This window comes from Aulonocara stuartgranti, assembly GCF_965226115.1.
Source record: "Aulonocara stuartgranti genome assembly, chromosome: 5".
Lineage (NCBI taxonomy): Eukaryota > Metazoa > Chordata > Actinopteri > Cichliformes > Cichlidae > Aulonocara > Aulonocara stuartgranti.
Window position 1 is genome coordinate 21914018 of NC_138943.1, and position 14896 is coordinate 21928913.

The 14896-nt window shown below is 40.9% G+C and overlaps 3 protein-coding genes across 3 annotated transcripts; 1 reads left to right on the top strand and 2 right to left on the bottom strand.

Moving 5' to 3' along the window:
- Positions 1-173: 173 nt before the first annotated feature.
- On the top strand, positions 174-8146 carry ruvbl1 (RuvB-like AAA ATPase 1). The gene is made up of 11 exons (XM_082533386.1): positions 174-475; positions 4244-4330; positions 4436-4568; positions 5378-5529; positions 5693-5782; positions 6430-6579; positions 6697-6760; positions 6844-7042; positions 7140-7242; positions 7332-7423; positions 7798-8146. The coding sequence occupies exons 1-11, from the start codon at positions 335-337 to the stop codon at positions 7955-7957; spliced, it is 1371 nt and encodes a 456-aa protein (XP_082389512.1). The 5' UTR covers positions 174-334; the 3' UTR covers positions 7958-8146.
- Positions 8147-8240: 94 nt separating this feature from the next.
- mustn1a (musculoskeletal, embryonic nuclear protein 1a) lies at positions 8241-9413 on the bottom strand. Its single transcript, XM_082533387.1, has 3 exons — positions 9282-9413; positions 9055-9181; positions 8241-8737 (listed from the first exon to the last, which is right to left on the bottom strand). The coding sequence occupies exons 1-3, from the start codon at positions 9288-9290 to the stop codon at positions 8640-8642; spliced, it is 234 nt and encodes a 77-aa protein (XP_082389513.1). The 5' UTR covers positions 9291-9413; the 3' UTR covers positions 8241-8639.
- Positions 9414-9530: 117 nt separating this feature from the next.
- On the bottom strand, positions 9531-13888 carry rft1 (RFT1 homolog). The gene is made up of 10 exons (XM_082533385.1): positions 13588-13888; positions 13411-13496; positions 13216-13338; positions 12848-13139; positions 12623-12757; positions 11558-11818; positions 11321-11465; positions 11124-11229; positions 10782-11031; positions 9531-10660 (listed from the first exon to the last, which is right to left on the bottom strand). Exons 1-10 carry the CDS (start codon positions 13648-13650, stop codon positions 10496-10498), a joined length of 1626 nt encoding a protein of 541 aa, XP_082389511.1. The 5' UTR covers positions 13651-13888; the 3' UTR covers positions 9531-10495.
- Positions 13889-14896: the final 1008 nt, after the last annotated feature.

The window sequence follows — 14896 nt, forward strand, 5'->3', positions numbered from 1 at the left end:
TGACAGTTTCTACTACGACAAACCAACAGAAACACAAACGGAAATGGGAAACGACAAAAGGGCGGGCTCTGGAGTGTAAATGTGATTGACAGGCTCTAATCCAATGAATGCTCAGGGATATTTGGCGTAGCCCAATAGTTTACCACAGTTGTTAGATGGGCGGTACTTAAAGGTATCACTTCCGCTTATTTTCCCTAGTAACCCACATGGAAACAGATTTTCCTGTGTTTTGAGTTTAGGCGCCGATTGAGGCGGTATTTCGTATTAGAGATTATATGTGTATTTAACGCATCTGGCAGACTTTACACTATACATTTTCACAAATAACGCAACTATGAAGATCGAGGAGGTAAAAAGCACAACAAAAACGCAGAGGATCGCTTCACACAGTCACGTCAAAGGACTGGGGCTAGACGAGGCCGGTAATGCTAAACAGACAGCATGTGGACTCGTGGGCCAGGAGGCTGCAAGAGAGGTAATATTCGTGTTTCACGTCATTTGCTTTCTTTTTTCTTTTGGGGGAATATTATGTAAGAAGGGAATATTTACGAGGACAATTGAGCGCTTTACAGGCACTACAGTACAAGCTAATCCTATTAGCATTGAGTGGGGTCGCTGTCGTTTGCGGGTCCGATTTGTGACAGAGAGACGCTAACTTATAAGAAGACGGTATATACATCCCTATAGTTTAACTTAATCTGGATTAAAAGTATGAATTGTGAATTTATAATAACTGTTTTCTAACGGAAAGCAGGGAGGTATCAGTTGTTGATGGATCTAGTTGAGAAAAAACGGATCTGCTGTTGGGTACAGGTACAATAAGGACAACCAGATGAACTACATTTATTTAAAGCCATTTTAACATTCAAATGTGGTTTAATATATCCCTTTTCTTAAGTGGAAAATTAAATGATCCCGAACAGCAGTGAATTATGGGAGCTGATACAAATTTTAATGGCATACAAATTTTTCTTGCTGGCCATTGTCAATTTTTTGTATTTATCTTTTTATTTGCTATTTATTCCCATTTTGTGCTGGTAATTAAAAAAAAAAACATCATTACTAATAAAAAAAGTGGTGTAAAGTCTTTCAGGGTGTCACACTATATTTAAAAAATGTACACCCACAAAACTCATGTAACACACCAATTCAATGATCAGTTGCCACTGACATTGGTAAGTAACATTTATTTGAATGTACAAACTGATATATTTGCCAGTTAGTGTGAGTTTTATTGAAAATTAAACATTGCAGGTTCATTGTTAACCCAGCAAAGCTTTTCACAAACTAAATAGCAAAGTTATGGTAAAGACTAGAGCAGGGATGTCAAACTCATTTCATGTTGTGGGCCACATACATCCATCTTTGATCTTAAGTGGGCTGGACCAGTGAAACTCTTTTCCGTCAGTGTATAACTGCACATTTAATCTCTGAGATATCTTAACATAAGATAAAGACGTGCAATTTAAACAGCATGTCTCAGTTTTTCTACATGATATAGACATTTTACTGTAGTAAATAGTAAAAGAACTCTGTCAACATGATTCTTTAGTCTTAAACTGAAAGAAATAAATGTCTAAAATTGCTGAAAAGGTTCTGGTAGTTCCCTGTTCAGACTGACCTGCAACTATGAAACAGCATTTTTTTTTAAGTCACAAAAATTATATTTAATTGGGAATCGCTGTGAAAAAAGGAGCCTTTTTAGAAAATAGTGGAGAAAAAAAAACCTGGAAATTTTCTGTCATTTAATTGCTTATCTGTTGCTTTGGTGTAATATGAATAGGGATGTCATTAGCAGCAGGAAAAAGCTGTAAAACCTATGAAAATACAGTTAAAAAAATAATAATTTATTCCACTTTGCACATTTTCCAAAGTCATCCAATGGGCTGGATTGGAGTCTTTGCTTGGTTTATTTTGGCCCCCAGGCCATATGTTTGACACCCGTAGACTAGAGCCTGATTCATTTATCAGCAGGGTAGGTTTATCAACAGTTAATAGCTGTTTAGTGGTCTGTTAGTATTGGCATTTATACTGCCTTAACAGTGAAAATAGGGAAAATATAAAGAGGAGACTAGAGAACGACGTATTGACACTGCATAGTTTGTCCATCAGAGGGCACTCTGCAACTTCCCTGTAATTTGGAACGCCACAGAAGCAACAACCAGAGCATTAATGAATTACTATAGTAACAAATGTTAGGGAAATCTGTTTATGTTTTATATTTCTGACAGATAAAAAAAAAATCAGATATTAGAAATTATTTTCTTAATATTCTTAAAATTCCTACATTGACCCTGCCCACCTCCGATGTGTACTCTGCTACATGCGCTGCACCCAGTGCTGATGTTTTTGTAACGAATGAAGGTAAAACATATTTATATAGCACATTTCTAGATGAAATGCTTTACCACAACAATCAACAAAGAACAATGCTGATATAAAAACACAACAATAATTTCCACTAGGAAAAAGCAAGTCTATGCAAATAAGCTCCTTTAAAGTTTCATTGGAGTCCACGGATTTTAAATGTAATAGTAGTACATTCTCGATCCCTAATGCATGATTTCCTTTCATTTTCGGTCTTCAGAGTAGAACAATGAGGTTTTGGCCAGAAGATCTCAATCACCTGCATGCTGTATATGGATGCAATCATTTACTAATGAACGCAGGCATTTGATCATGCAGGGCTCTGAAAATGATTGCAAAGATCTTAGTCTGAACTTATGGGGATCCAGGGTGAAGACGTCAAATAGGGTGTCACATCAGAACACTTGGAGGTAGCCTCGCAGCTGCTGGTTGGACTATTTGTAAGCGATCCAACAAATGACTGACCTATTGAAGCCAATGTACAGTGAATTGCAGTAGTCCAGTTGTTTCCATTTCCGATTTGGATGGAATTTTACTGAGGCGAGCAATATTTTGTAGATGATAAAAGCGGGATCACAGGACGGGAACGAGAACAATTAGCATTTCTTAAGTAATTGTGCAAGCTGTTATTTGCTATTCTGATACAAATATACAATGCATTATTATTTCTCTGACAGTTAATGTGAGTGGCTACAGAGGATTGCACAGATTATAACTAGATTGACACAGCTTGTAGTGCTGCTACAATTCAGAATAACTTGCATAACTCAGTTATAAAGAGCAAAAAATCCTTGGGGCAAATTGTTTTTGCTTCTATGCTTTGTTTAACCCACAGCTCTGTTGTTCTCAGTCATCACCCAGCATCTCACTCATATTTGCGACTAAAAATAGAGATGCAATAGAAAAAAACTAAGCCATTAAATCCACACAGCCCCCAGTTTTTAAACAAAAAGCTCATAACACAACAGCAGCACTTTCAATCACAATCACAAACCTGCAGCAAGCAGGGGTGAATCTAAAGGTGAGCATGGTGTATATTAGGCCATTTATTTCAAGGCTTTCGTAACAGTATTTTTCTGATTTTTAATAACATAAAATGGTTTATTAATAAAATCGTGTTTTCTAATAAAAACCATATAAAAGTTTTTTCTTCAGGCCTAAAAAAAATGTCCACGTGCCAGTAAAACTCTAAACCACTGACTTGGTGCTGTTAGGGTGGACACTTCATTATTAATAGCATCTATATGATCATAACATCTTGTTTACATCAGCGCTCAGGGTGACATTCAGAATGTCGATCTGCTCGCTTTTCTTCATTGCAGCAATGCCACACACCCTTAAAGGGATTACAGACAGACTCACTCACTGATACACTAGCACACTTAAACACGCAGATGCACAAAAACACACATGAACACACAGCAGATCTACCTCATCCATGAGATATAACACCATCGGAACTCTTTTTGCCTTCTACTAATGAGAGAAAGCCCCCCTGTCCCCAAGAACACAGAGTAAAAGAGCTAATGCCTTATTTTAGATTCATGTATATCTTATTTTATGACATTATTGTACTTTTTGACAGTTGTATGCTGTTAAACTTTTAAACACTCTACTAAATCGGATGTGAATTGCTAAATTCTTGTTCCACTCGGTGGGCTTTGAATTGAATTGTTTTTGTCAGCCACATTAAAGGAACTGACGTTTGTATCAGAGTGTGACTTTAGCCACAACAGATGCGTTGCCTCGTGTGCTTTACAGTTCTCCAACAGGGTTGTATAACGCCTGGGTTCAGGAGTGGGGGTTTTGCTAGTTAGTTGTATTGCATTTAAACCTTGCGCGTGTGCATAATAGTCTAATTTGTCTTATTCTCCAGGCTTGTGGTATCATCGTTGAGCTGATCCGCTCAAAAAAGATGGCAGGGAGGGCCATTTTACTGGCAGGGCCACCTGGAACAGGAAAGGTAAGTGTGCTGTGTTCAGCAGTAAGGTTTAATTTAATATAGCAGATATCTCTGCAGCGTTTGTTAACCATGCCTCTTTATTTCTTCCTGCCTGCGCACCTTCAGACTGCCCTCGCCCTGGCTATGGCACAGGAGCTGGGAAACAAGGTACCATTCTGCCCCATGGTCGGCAGTGAGGTCTACTCATCTGAAATCAAGAAGACAGAAGTATTGATGGAGAATTTCAGGAGGGCGATTGGTGAGTGTTGGATAGATTTTTAACCCAGATTTTAGTTTTCTGTTCTCCAGGTTTACTCGATGGGTTGTGACCTGTTGGGCATTTAGTTTGTAGAAGTGAAAATGAGCTTACTATTACCAAAGGCTTAATTGGTAAGAAAATAAGAAACTGGCCTAATGATTTAATTAGATTTAATATTGATATACACCTAAAGCATTTTGTCTTTTTAAAAATAATATTTTTATGCGTGTCTTCTATTGTACTGGTGGGAAAAGATCAGGTCATACTAGCAGTGAGAAAGAAACTCTTGCACACACAGTTGTCATGAGCTGAAAGGTAACACTGTAAAGCAGATTTATAAAGGTGGTGAGAAGGAATAGCAGAAAGGGGATCTGAGACTGCTGATGCTACCTGTTGAGTGGGCAGCAAATGGAGCCAAGGTGGAGGGAGACGTGGTCATTAGCACATTCACTCCACCCCTTGAGCAGATTCTTCAGAGAGACCAGGTTTCATTTGAACGTTGTCATCACCTTGTCAATAACAGCACCCTGATGGACAGTCCCCGCCTTTAGAGCTGCTCTGTGCCCCACAGCACCGAGGATTAGACACCTGTGTGCTGCATGTAACAGGAACAAGAGCATGATCGTGTTACACTGAACAATGTCCAGTCATTTCACAGGACACATGTTTCTTTTCTGTAATAAAATACGTTGCTCGGTGACCCAATGGATGCTGCGGCTTAGCTCATGTAGGAATATAAAGACCAGATTAGGTTGTGCATAAGTTTGTATGTGTGTAAATGTGTAACTGTAATGCGGCGCCATATTCAGGATTGCGCATCAAAGAAACAAAGGAGGTGTATGAAGGGGAGGTGACAGAGCTGACCCCATGCGAGACCGAGAATCCCATGGGCGGCTACGGCAAAACCATCAGCCACGTCATCATCGGTCTGAAGACTGCCAAAGGCACAAAGCAGCTCAAGGTCAGACTGAGAGTTTTAATCTTTCCCCTCAGCTTTCCTGTCCTTTCTTCACTGTGTCTGTCAATAAAGCTGAAAAAGGCCAAAAAAAAACCCTATAATGCTGACAGCCAAAGCTAGGCCAGCGTTTTGCTTTAAAACATTTAAAGTTGTTGTGTTTCCTTAGCTGGATCCCAGTATTTACGAGAGTCTTCAGAAAGAGCGTGTGGAGGTGGGAGACGTCATCTACATTGAAGCTAACAGCGGAGCCGTGAAGGTAAACTATTTTACTTTTATGCTGTTATGTTACATTTGCAGCACATTTTGGTTTTTGGCAAAAGCGAGAAACTGATCATGGCTGATTGTTCATTTACCAGATTGTGTATAGTTTACAGATGAAAAATGTTTTTTCCAAAAAACGTCTTAGTCGGGTCAAAGTTGAGGGTTTTTCCATCTTGCTTGTCCTCTTCAACCCTTCATGGTGGCATGCTTTCATCTCTCTCCACCCTGCTGCATTTGTGTTGTACTCTGGAATGAGCCTCTCATTCCTGCGGCTCTTCATGTTCCATTTATCTCTCCATCTCCCACAGTGCCTCTTTACCAACAGTGGGGCTTGCGGCCTGTGCTGAAAGGCTGCAGGAGCGGTTCTTTTAATCAGTGCAGGTGGGCCAGAAGCACAGGTCGGCTCTAGTCAGAGGGTAAAGGAGGAGGGCTGGGCGACACATTTGTTACTGTTGACAGCCACCTCATGACTTTCCTTCTGAACCTCTTTCATCCTTCAGCCACATGCCCTTGTTTCTGCAGTGGGCTGGCACTGAGTTCAGTCATACATCTGCTCTCCCTCCTGCAGTGTGGTACCTTTCCCTTCATTGTTGACTGCAGCAATGTGAGACATTAATCTTTTCTATTACTGTGCCTTTGCAGAGACAAGGCCGCTGTGACACCTTTGCAACAGAGTTTGACCTGGAGGCAGAGGAGTATGTTCCGCTGCCCAAAGGTGATGTCCACAAAAAGAAGGAGATTGTCCAAGATGTCACACTGCATGACCTGGATGTTGCAAATGCTCGCCCCCAGGTACATAACTGCAATAATAAAGTAGCATCGGTTTGGAATAAACACATCTGTATACATCTTAAATTTGATTGTTTTTATATTGGCACTCTTTATAAACGGTTCATTGTTTCATCTCAGGGAGGCCAGGACATTCTCTCCATGATGGGACAATTGATGAAGCCCAAAAAGACAGAAATCACTGGTAGAGACGGTGTAACACCTAACTCAGACTAAATCTCTCAAGTTGTCTTCAGTTCTTGACCCACTGCCAATTTCTCGCTGCAGATAAGTTGCGTGCTGAGATCAACAAGGTGGTGAACCGCTACATAGACCAAGGTATAGCTGAGCTCGTACCCGGCGTGCTGTTCGTGGATGAGGTGCACATGCTGGACATTGAATGCTTCACGTACCTCCATCGAGCACTGGAAAGCAGCATCGCCCCCATTGTCGTATTCGCTTCTAACAGGGGAAACTGTTTAATCAGGTGAGAAGTGCTTTATGGAGAGAAGCACATTTTGTTTTTGTTTATTTTTAAGGTAAAACAAAACAGTTTCAGGATTTAAGTAGTTTTTGTTGACCAGGGGGACAGAGGACATCAGTTCTCCACACGGCATTCCTCTGGACTTGCTGGACAGAGTCATGATCATTCGCACCATGTTGTACACACCACAGGAGATGAAGCAGGTAAGTCTGAAAACCAATTTCTGTGGATTATGTGATGTGCGACATCAAACTGTCTGTGCATGCGTCACTAACAAGGCTGTGGTCTGCAGATCATCAAGATTCGGGCTCAGACCGAAGGAATCAGCATCAGCGAGGAGGCTCTTACACACCTGGCAGAGATTGGCACCAAGACCACCCTCAGGTACGGCCAAACACTCTGGGTGTGGGTGTGTTATAATGAAATGCCTCAACTCAGTTACGGTTTGCTCAACAAAATCTAAAAGTTCATGTGTACTCTTTCTATTTTTGACGTACCGTAATAAATTTGTTTAGCCATAACTGTTGCCAGATGTTTAAAAAAAAAAAAAAAAAAAAAAACGTTGTTCAAAGGGATTAGAATAGGTCAGCTACGTCACTGAGACCAACATGTATAAAGTTACAGATAAAAGACTGTATACTGTAGTAAAGCTCTTGTAGGATTTGCACCCATTAAACTATCTTCTGCTATAAACAGGTTTACTATAAATATGTGTGTGTGGGTGTACTGAGTCTTTCCTATTTCCTGTTTTGTCTCAGATACGCTGTACAGCTGCTGACGCCGGCAAGTCTGTTGGGCCGCGTTCAGGGAAAAGAAACAGTGGAGAGGGAGCAGGTAGAAGAGATCAATGAGCTGTTCTATGACGCCAAGTCTTCAGCAAAAATCCTCCAAGATCAGGATCACAAGTTTATGAAATAAAACTTGTGATCATTGTATTTGTCCATCCTAGTTTCACTCTAACGTTCATTGCATTTTATCATCTTTGCCCTTCACTGTAACTCACTCCGGTGTCCCTGCCTCTGCTTTCTGTAGTAGTTTTGTTCAGATGAATTTTTATTTGTTCCATTTGTCAATGGAAAGTTTTGAAATAAAAAAGGAAAAATTTAATTTTCTTAGTTTTGCCTCTTATTTTTGGATTTTAGTAGTAAAGTTTACTAGCATCTCACTGTAATAACAGACAGGCAAGAAGAGACAATTTGCATCATTTCAAGAGATTTTATTGCAAAGTAATTTCGTAATCGTTGCTGAATAAATCTGTCTTTCTGTTCATTATTATCATTATTATCATTAAGGTTTTTCTGAAGTGTACTGCATACACTACTTTATACTCCCACTCTGAAACTTCCGGTGTAACAAAAAGTCGTATCAGACAGATCAACAAATATGTTTTAAACACTGAAACTGAGTTCATCAGTTAGGCACCTTTCTTAAAATTCAAGGAACTATCAATATAAATCTAGTGTAAAATTTTGTCATAACGAAATACAGAAAAAATGGGCTTTAAACAAGATTTTCCTTGGGTTGAAGTAAGACAAGAAAACAGCTGATCCAAACACATGAACATGGAGCAGGTGTGATTCAGCCACGGTCAGGTTTTCTCCTATTTCCTGATTGGCTGGCCTGAGCGAGTGTTGAAAGCAGTCTCTGCTCCTGACCTCGCTCTGCTGAACACAGAGGGCGCAACTTTACCCATTTTCTCTGTGAAGAACAGGAAACAGCAGTAGGATATCTCACTGTAAATGCAGCAGTAAAGAGGATTATGTAAGACAAATATTTGCTCTGTAAGTACATTGTGTCCCGCTCCGTGTCAGAGGGAACACTGTGACAGGAATCTCCCATCATTACAACCCCTTTCTTTTCTTTTTTTTCTTCTTCTCCGTATATGGAATGGAAACTTGAGCATCATGAGAAACGCCCCTCGCATTTACTCACGGCTGCAGTGTGGTCTTAGCTTAACCAAATACAGAAAGCAGAATAGTTTCATTCGCTCTCATCTGCTGGTTTAGTGTCCTTACCGCACTCCTCCATTACTTCCATTGTCTTGCTCTTGGGAGGCCCGGCAGCACCCAGCTTGTTCTTTGCTTCAGTCAGGTCTTCTTCTCTCACTTCAGGACGCTGCATTTGCTCATCTTCCTGATTAGGCTGAAAGGCAGTAAAGGGAAAGTAAAACACAGAGGTTACTGACAGTCCCCGTGTCTGCAACAATTATGCCCTGCTTTGAAAGCTCAAACACTGCTCTTACTTGAGACATGATTGTTGAGTAGCTGAAGATGGCCTGGAATAAATTCTCTTTCTTTCAGCGGGCTCTCTTTCTCCAACAGGCCGAACCCAACACACACTCTCATATATATACACAACCTAACAGTGAGTCAGTCTCCAGTGGGCAATAACTCTGTTCCTAACACATAAAAAATGACGTAATGAGGGAACTGACTCCTCCTCTTGATCTCTCCCTCCTATTTTTCTCAGGGTCTGCTTCTTCCTTAGAAAATGAAACACTTCTACAACTTGTGGCATTACTTTTTGTCGAATAAATCGGCGGTGTAGGAATCTTGCAAGCGTGGTTGGGCAGCTGCTTTCTAACAGCGCTGACAATAAACAAACCATGCAAATTAAACTCAAAGTTTATAAGATGTGAATCAAGAGATAAGTACTTGATTTTCTTAAGAGGAGACTTAATTTTTCCTGCTGTAAAAGAATGTCACCCCACCCACACACCCATCCATCCATCTTTGTGAAAAAATTGCTGGGCTGATGGGATAGGTTCATTTTCCATAATTACATCATTATTCAACCCCACGGAGACCCCAAATTCAGTGGAAATTAGTTTAGGGGCAAGAAAAGCAATTAAATGGCTGTCTTATCAGACAGGGAAACAATTACAAAGTAGCTGAGTTGACTTAAGCACTGAACTCAAACTTTTCTTTCAAAAACAAGGAAAAAAAATACTAGTGCAAATCAAGGCTCAAGAACGTAACTACTTCTCACAATATAAACAAAATATTTGGTCAAGGTAAGGTAGCAGAAGTCAAGCATTTCATTTCATTTTAGTAAACATGTTGTACTGCTTCTTAAATACAACTCTACTCCAATCAGTCAACACTGAGAGCGCCTGCCTTAGTTTGTGCACAACTGTTTCACCAAAACAGCTACAGAGGTAGGTGAGCAACACAAACGCAGTATTTAAAACCAAACTTTTTTCCATTTAATTCCTGGAAAAACACCACAGATATAAATACAGTGGTCATGGTGTAAAACAATAAAGAGTTTTATTAAAATACATCCACTTTTTTAAACCCACAACTAAATTCATTCATTTTTTTATATAAAACTCACAGATTCACACACGGTCATGACACATGTGAGGTCCTTAGAAAGAAAAGGTTGTTCCCCGGCTCAGTTTGTAGTGGAAACGCACGACTTCTTTGAGTCAGGTGTAACAGTTTTACGTCTAATTTAAGTGCGCTTCTTTCTGAATCGAGGCAGCAGCTGAGTGCTCACAAACTGAACAAGCTTAGTCTCTGTGAGAAGAACAGCTACAACCACACCAAGCAGACATATTGCCCCCACGCCGATATGGACGAGCCTCAGAAGCAAGCCGCTGTCGCAGCAGAAAAAAGCCTGGAGACAAGAAAACAGATGCTCCAGTTAGGATCACAGACTTCTACAGAATAAAAATAATAATAAGTATGTTTACTAAAAGCGCAGCTCAAAAGTTCCTGTTTTGAGAAAAAAAACAAACCTCAGAAACTGCTGTGACAACTCCACTGACGCCCAACGCCAGCAGTATGAGAGGGGAGGGCAACAGGCCTCGCAGAGGTTTCCACCGACTCAACTGGAAGTACCGGTGTATGTAAAGCAGGCTGTGTAAGATACGGAGGCCCATATTGAGGCAGTTTGCCAGTATGAAGCCAACACTGCCAGCCCAACTTGTCAGTACGTATGAAAGGAAGAGGAAGGAGACAGACAGGGCTAGCATGATGAAGTTGTACCTGAGGACATAAACTCAGTGTTAAATGACAGTTTACACGCTATAAAATAACTGTGTGTCTATATACATATATATGTGTTTCTGCATTCTCACTTGTCAACCTCTTCTTGGCTCATGACAGCAAAAACAAAACACTCTGTTACACCATTCACAGCAAGCAGGAGGACATAGCAGCTGTAGCATTGCAGCAAACTGGGCCCTAAAAAATAAAGAAACACATTTTACAAATTCCCAGCAAAGCAAAATGTCATATACTGGTGTCTCCTGTCACCGGATTGTAGCTCACATACCTGACCCACTACTAAGGAGAGAGCCACCATAAATATCCAGAGCCAGGTGAGAGTATGCATAACCAAACACTGTGATAATCAGACCAATCACCAGCACCAGTTTCAGCAGGCACTCCAGGACCTCTGCGACAATGGCAACTTCTTCCTATAACAAAAACCAGCAAAAAGAGGTCAAATCAACAATTCCAGCATAGCCACTCACAAACATTTGTTTGAGATAACGTCCACAGTTCAGACCTGTTTCTGACTTTTGACATTGCGCCCTCTCTCCAGCACTTTGGCAAAGAATATGTAGAAGCTTTCTTCAATTGGCAAGAAGATGAAGCGCGCCACCATGGAGCCCAGATTATTGACGATATCATAAACACCCTGATCTCCAAAGCTGAGGACGTTCAAAAAGGTCATGACGTATCGCTCACCCTCGGTCAGGATCTGCTTCAGGAAGGATTGCTTGAAGAAGCTCCAAGTGAGCCGCGCTAGATTCCTGTCGACTAACGGCTTTAAACACAGAAAAAGGTTAAGAATATCCGCCGTGAATAGTAACCAAAATATAATTAATAATCACAAATAATCAGATTTTTACAACATTTTCTGCTTGACTGTCTCTAATTTACCTAAAACATTATAGCACAAAGCTTGGATATAAATTTTTAGCTTTATATGCTAAATGCTTTTCTAGATTTTTAATGGCCTATCCACCCACTTTCAGGGTGTTGTTTCCCTGAGGCATCTGAGGCAGTGTAACCCAAACCTAACCTTAACGCCAGAACTTCCACAGGCAAGCAGGGATCAGATAATCATCATGCTGACTGCTGCAACGAAGGCTGCTGTCTATGATATTATAATATACATGAAAATGATACATTGTTGCATTTATTTTAAACCTAATCTGAATGATTTGATTCCTTCAGGGCAGAGTGCATGCCTTAAAAGTGGGTCTCAAAAATGTAAACTTTGCACAAAATAGAGTTTTCTTCTATTCAGGTTAGACTGTCTGCTATTGTTTTTGTGGTACAAATTGTCATATTTGCTCTACCAGCATGAAAGTTGAATGGTAATGCCATTTTCTTAATTTTTGCGACTAGGAATTTCATAAATCAGAAAAAGAGAGAATGATTTGATCTTCAGTGCGAATATTTCACAGCAATCATCACATACATCCAAACTTTGTACCATAAATTTAGCATGCAAATTTGGAGATGGTCGAGCAGAAGGCACACAGTGATTTCAGATGCAATGACTCAGTGTGACTTTGATGGGATCAGTGATGAGTAATGCATAATGACGTGCAAGGTCAAGTACCTCTCCATACTGTCTGCGGGGCAGCAAATCTCTAACACGGCGCAGTGGGAAACTATTCCTCGCTGCCTCTTTGGAACCCAGGAAATGAATGAAGTAAACAGCATAGCATAGCACCAGGATCCCTGTGTACACCAACTAGAAAAAGTGAACACAGCACAAAGTCGTGAAAAGTTCAAACAAATATCTGCAGAAATAAAGCAGCTGATACTTCAGCTGATTTCTTACATGAGCAGCAGAAAAGATGTAAAGGCCCCATTCACGGGAAAACACCACCAGCACCACAGTTATGCTGCACTTTGCGATCATTGCCAAGCTTTCAGCCACCACTTTCAATCGGATAAACATGTGAGCTTGAGCCAAGACCCACAAGGGTTCTGCCAGGAGCTCCTGCACCCCAGATAAGGCAAACAGCACCACAGCAGGACTGTAGTAAGGGACAGTGTGAGCATCTGGGACCTCTAGGAGCCAAAGCCACACATATGACAGAAGTACTGCCCATAACACACCAAGGGGTACCCTGAAAAATTAGAAATAACATGTGAGCATCAAAAACTGAAAATCAGAATGCCTATTTTATCATCTAATCAACTCACGTCATCCATAGGAGATTGATAACTGGTCTCCAGCTGTGGTTTTTGCCCGATTGCCCGCTCAGACAGGCCCTCCGGAAAGCCTCTCTGGACAGAAACACTAATGTGGAATACAGCAGTGTAAGCCTGCATAATAAAGACACATGTTACAGCGGCTGGAGTCCGAAAACCATTGTGTTGTTTTCCTGCAAACTTTACCTGACATTGACCACCCCAATCAGCTCTTTGGACACAAACCGCAGCGTAAAGGCATTCAGAAGAAAGGTGAGCACACGGAACATTACCTGAGGACATAAAACCGGACAAATAAATGAATAAATAAATAAAAAAAATGCTGTAAATGCTCAACACACATCAACTACCGTGTTTGTTTACCTGTAGCAACACATTATAGGACGCTAGAGTGGACACACTCTGCAGTATGTCCTGAGAGCTCATTTTGATCTTCCTTTGGCTCTGTGAAAACTGTAGTCAGGTGTGGAGTATACCAGGTGTCCGCTGCTTTCTACGAAGAAGAATCATAATGCTGCCATAGTGTGGGAACTCTTATCTCGACCGCATTACAAACCGGCGGCACCAGACATTATTCCAGTAGAGCAACTATGAGCTGTCAGTTGTGCCCGGCAGTTAAAGCTGTGGATCGTACACCAATACTTCCGTAGACATTTTACGCAAGCGCATTACGTAGTGACGTCACGCAACGTTGCTTTCACCCTAGTGCCACTAGATAGCGTCATAATGCTTAGGAAAAATCTATAGATGAAATCAAAAATTAATGCTCGGGAATTTATTATGTACTACAGGTCCACGTGGACCACGTGTTTCTGGAAAATGCATTACTGGTTAATATCTCCAAATTCGGTGGCACGGTGGTTAGCACTGTTGCCGCACAGCAAGAAGGTCCTGAGTTCAATTCCACCATCAGGCCGGGGTCTTTCTGTGTGGAGTTTGCATGTTCTCCCCGTGTTTGCGTGGGTTCCCTCCGGGTACTCCGGCTTCCTCCCACCGTCCAAAGACATGCAGCTTGTGGGGATAGGTTAATTGGAAAATCCAAATTGCCACTAGGTGTGAATGTGCGAGTGAACGTGAGTGTGAATGGTTGTCTGTCCTTGTGTGTTGGCCCTGCGACAGACTGGCGAGCTGTCCAGGGTGTACCCCGCCTCTCGCCCCATGACAGCTAGGTGTGTCATGACAGCTAGGCTCCAGCGCCCCCCGCGACCCTGGAAAGGATAAGCGGAAGCGAATGGATGGATGGATCTCCAAATTCGACTTTCTGACTCAAACCTTGGTTGTTGATGTTTTAGTGGCAGAAACAAGCATCCATAGGGTCTCAATATATTCGCTATATAAACACATATATGCTATATAAACACATATATGCATTTCTGATAAAAATAATAATAATAATAATAAGTTACGGGAAAATGTGTCTAATATTTCCTGTCCAAATAAAAAGATTTATTAACAAATAGAAAAAAAAATATTTTGTCGACTGATACTGATTCTTGTTTTGGTTTGTTTATGAATCAAATTTAATCAAAGGATAATGGGTTGTTGATCAGATCCAAAACGCTTTTAAGTGAAAAGCCTTCAAAATTTTAATTTGATTTATATAAAGATTATATTGCTTTAGATCGCCTCCAGTCCAGCTCCTGAAAGTCAATTTGTTTAAAACCTTTTCTAT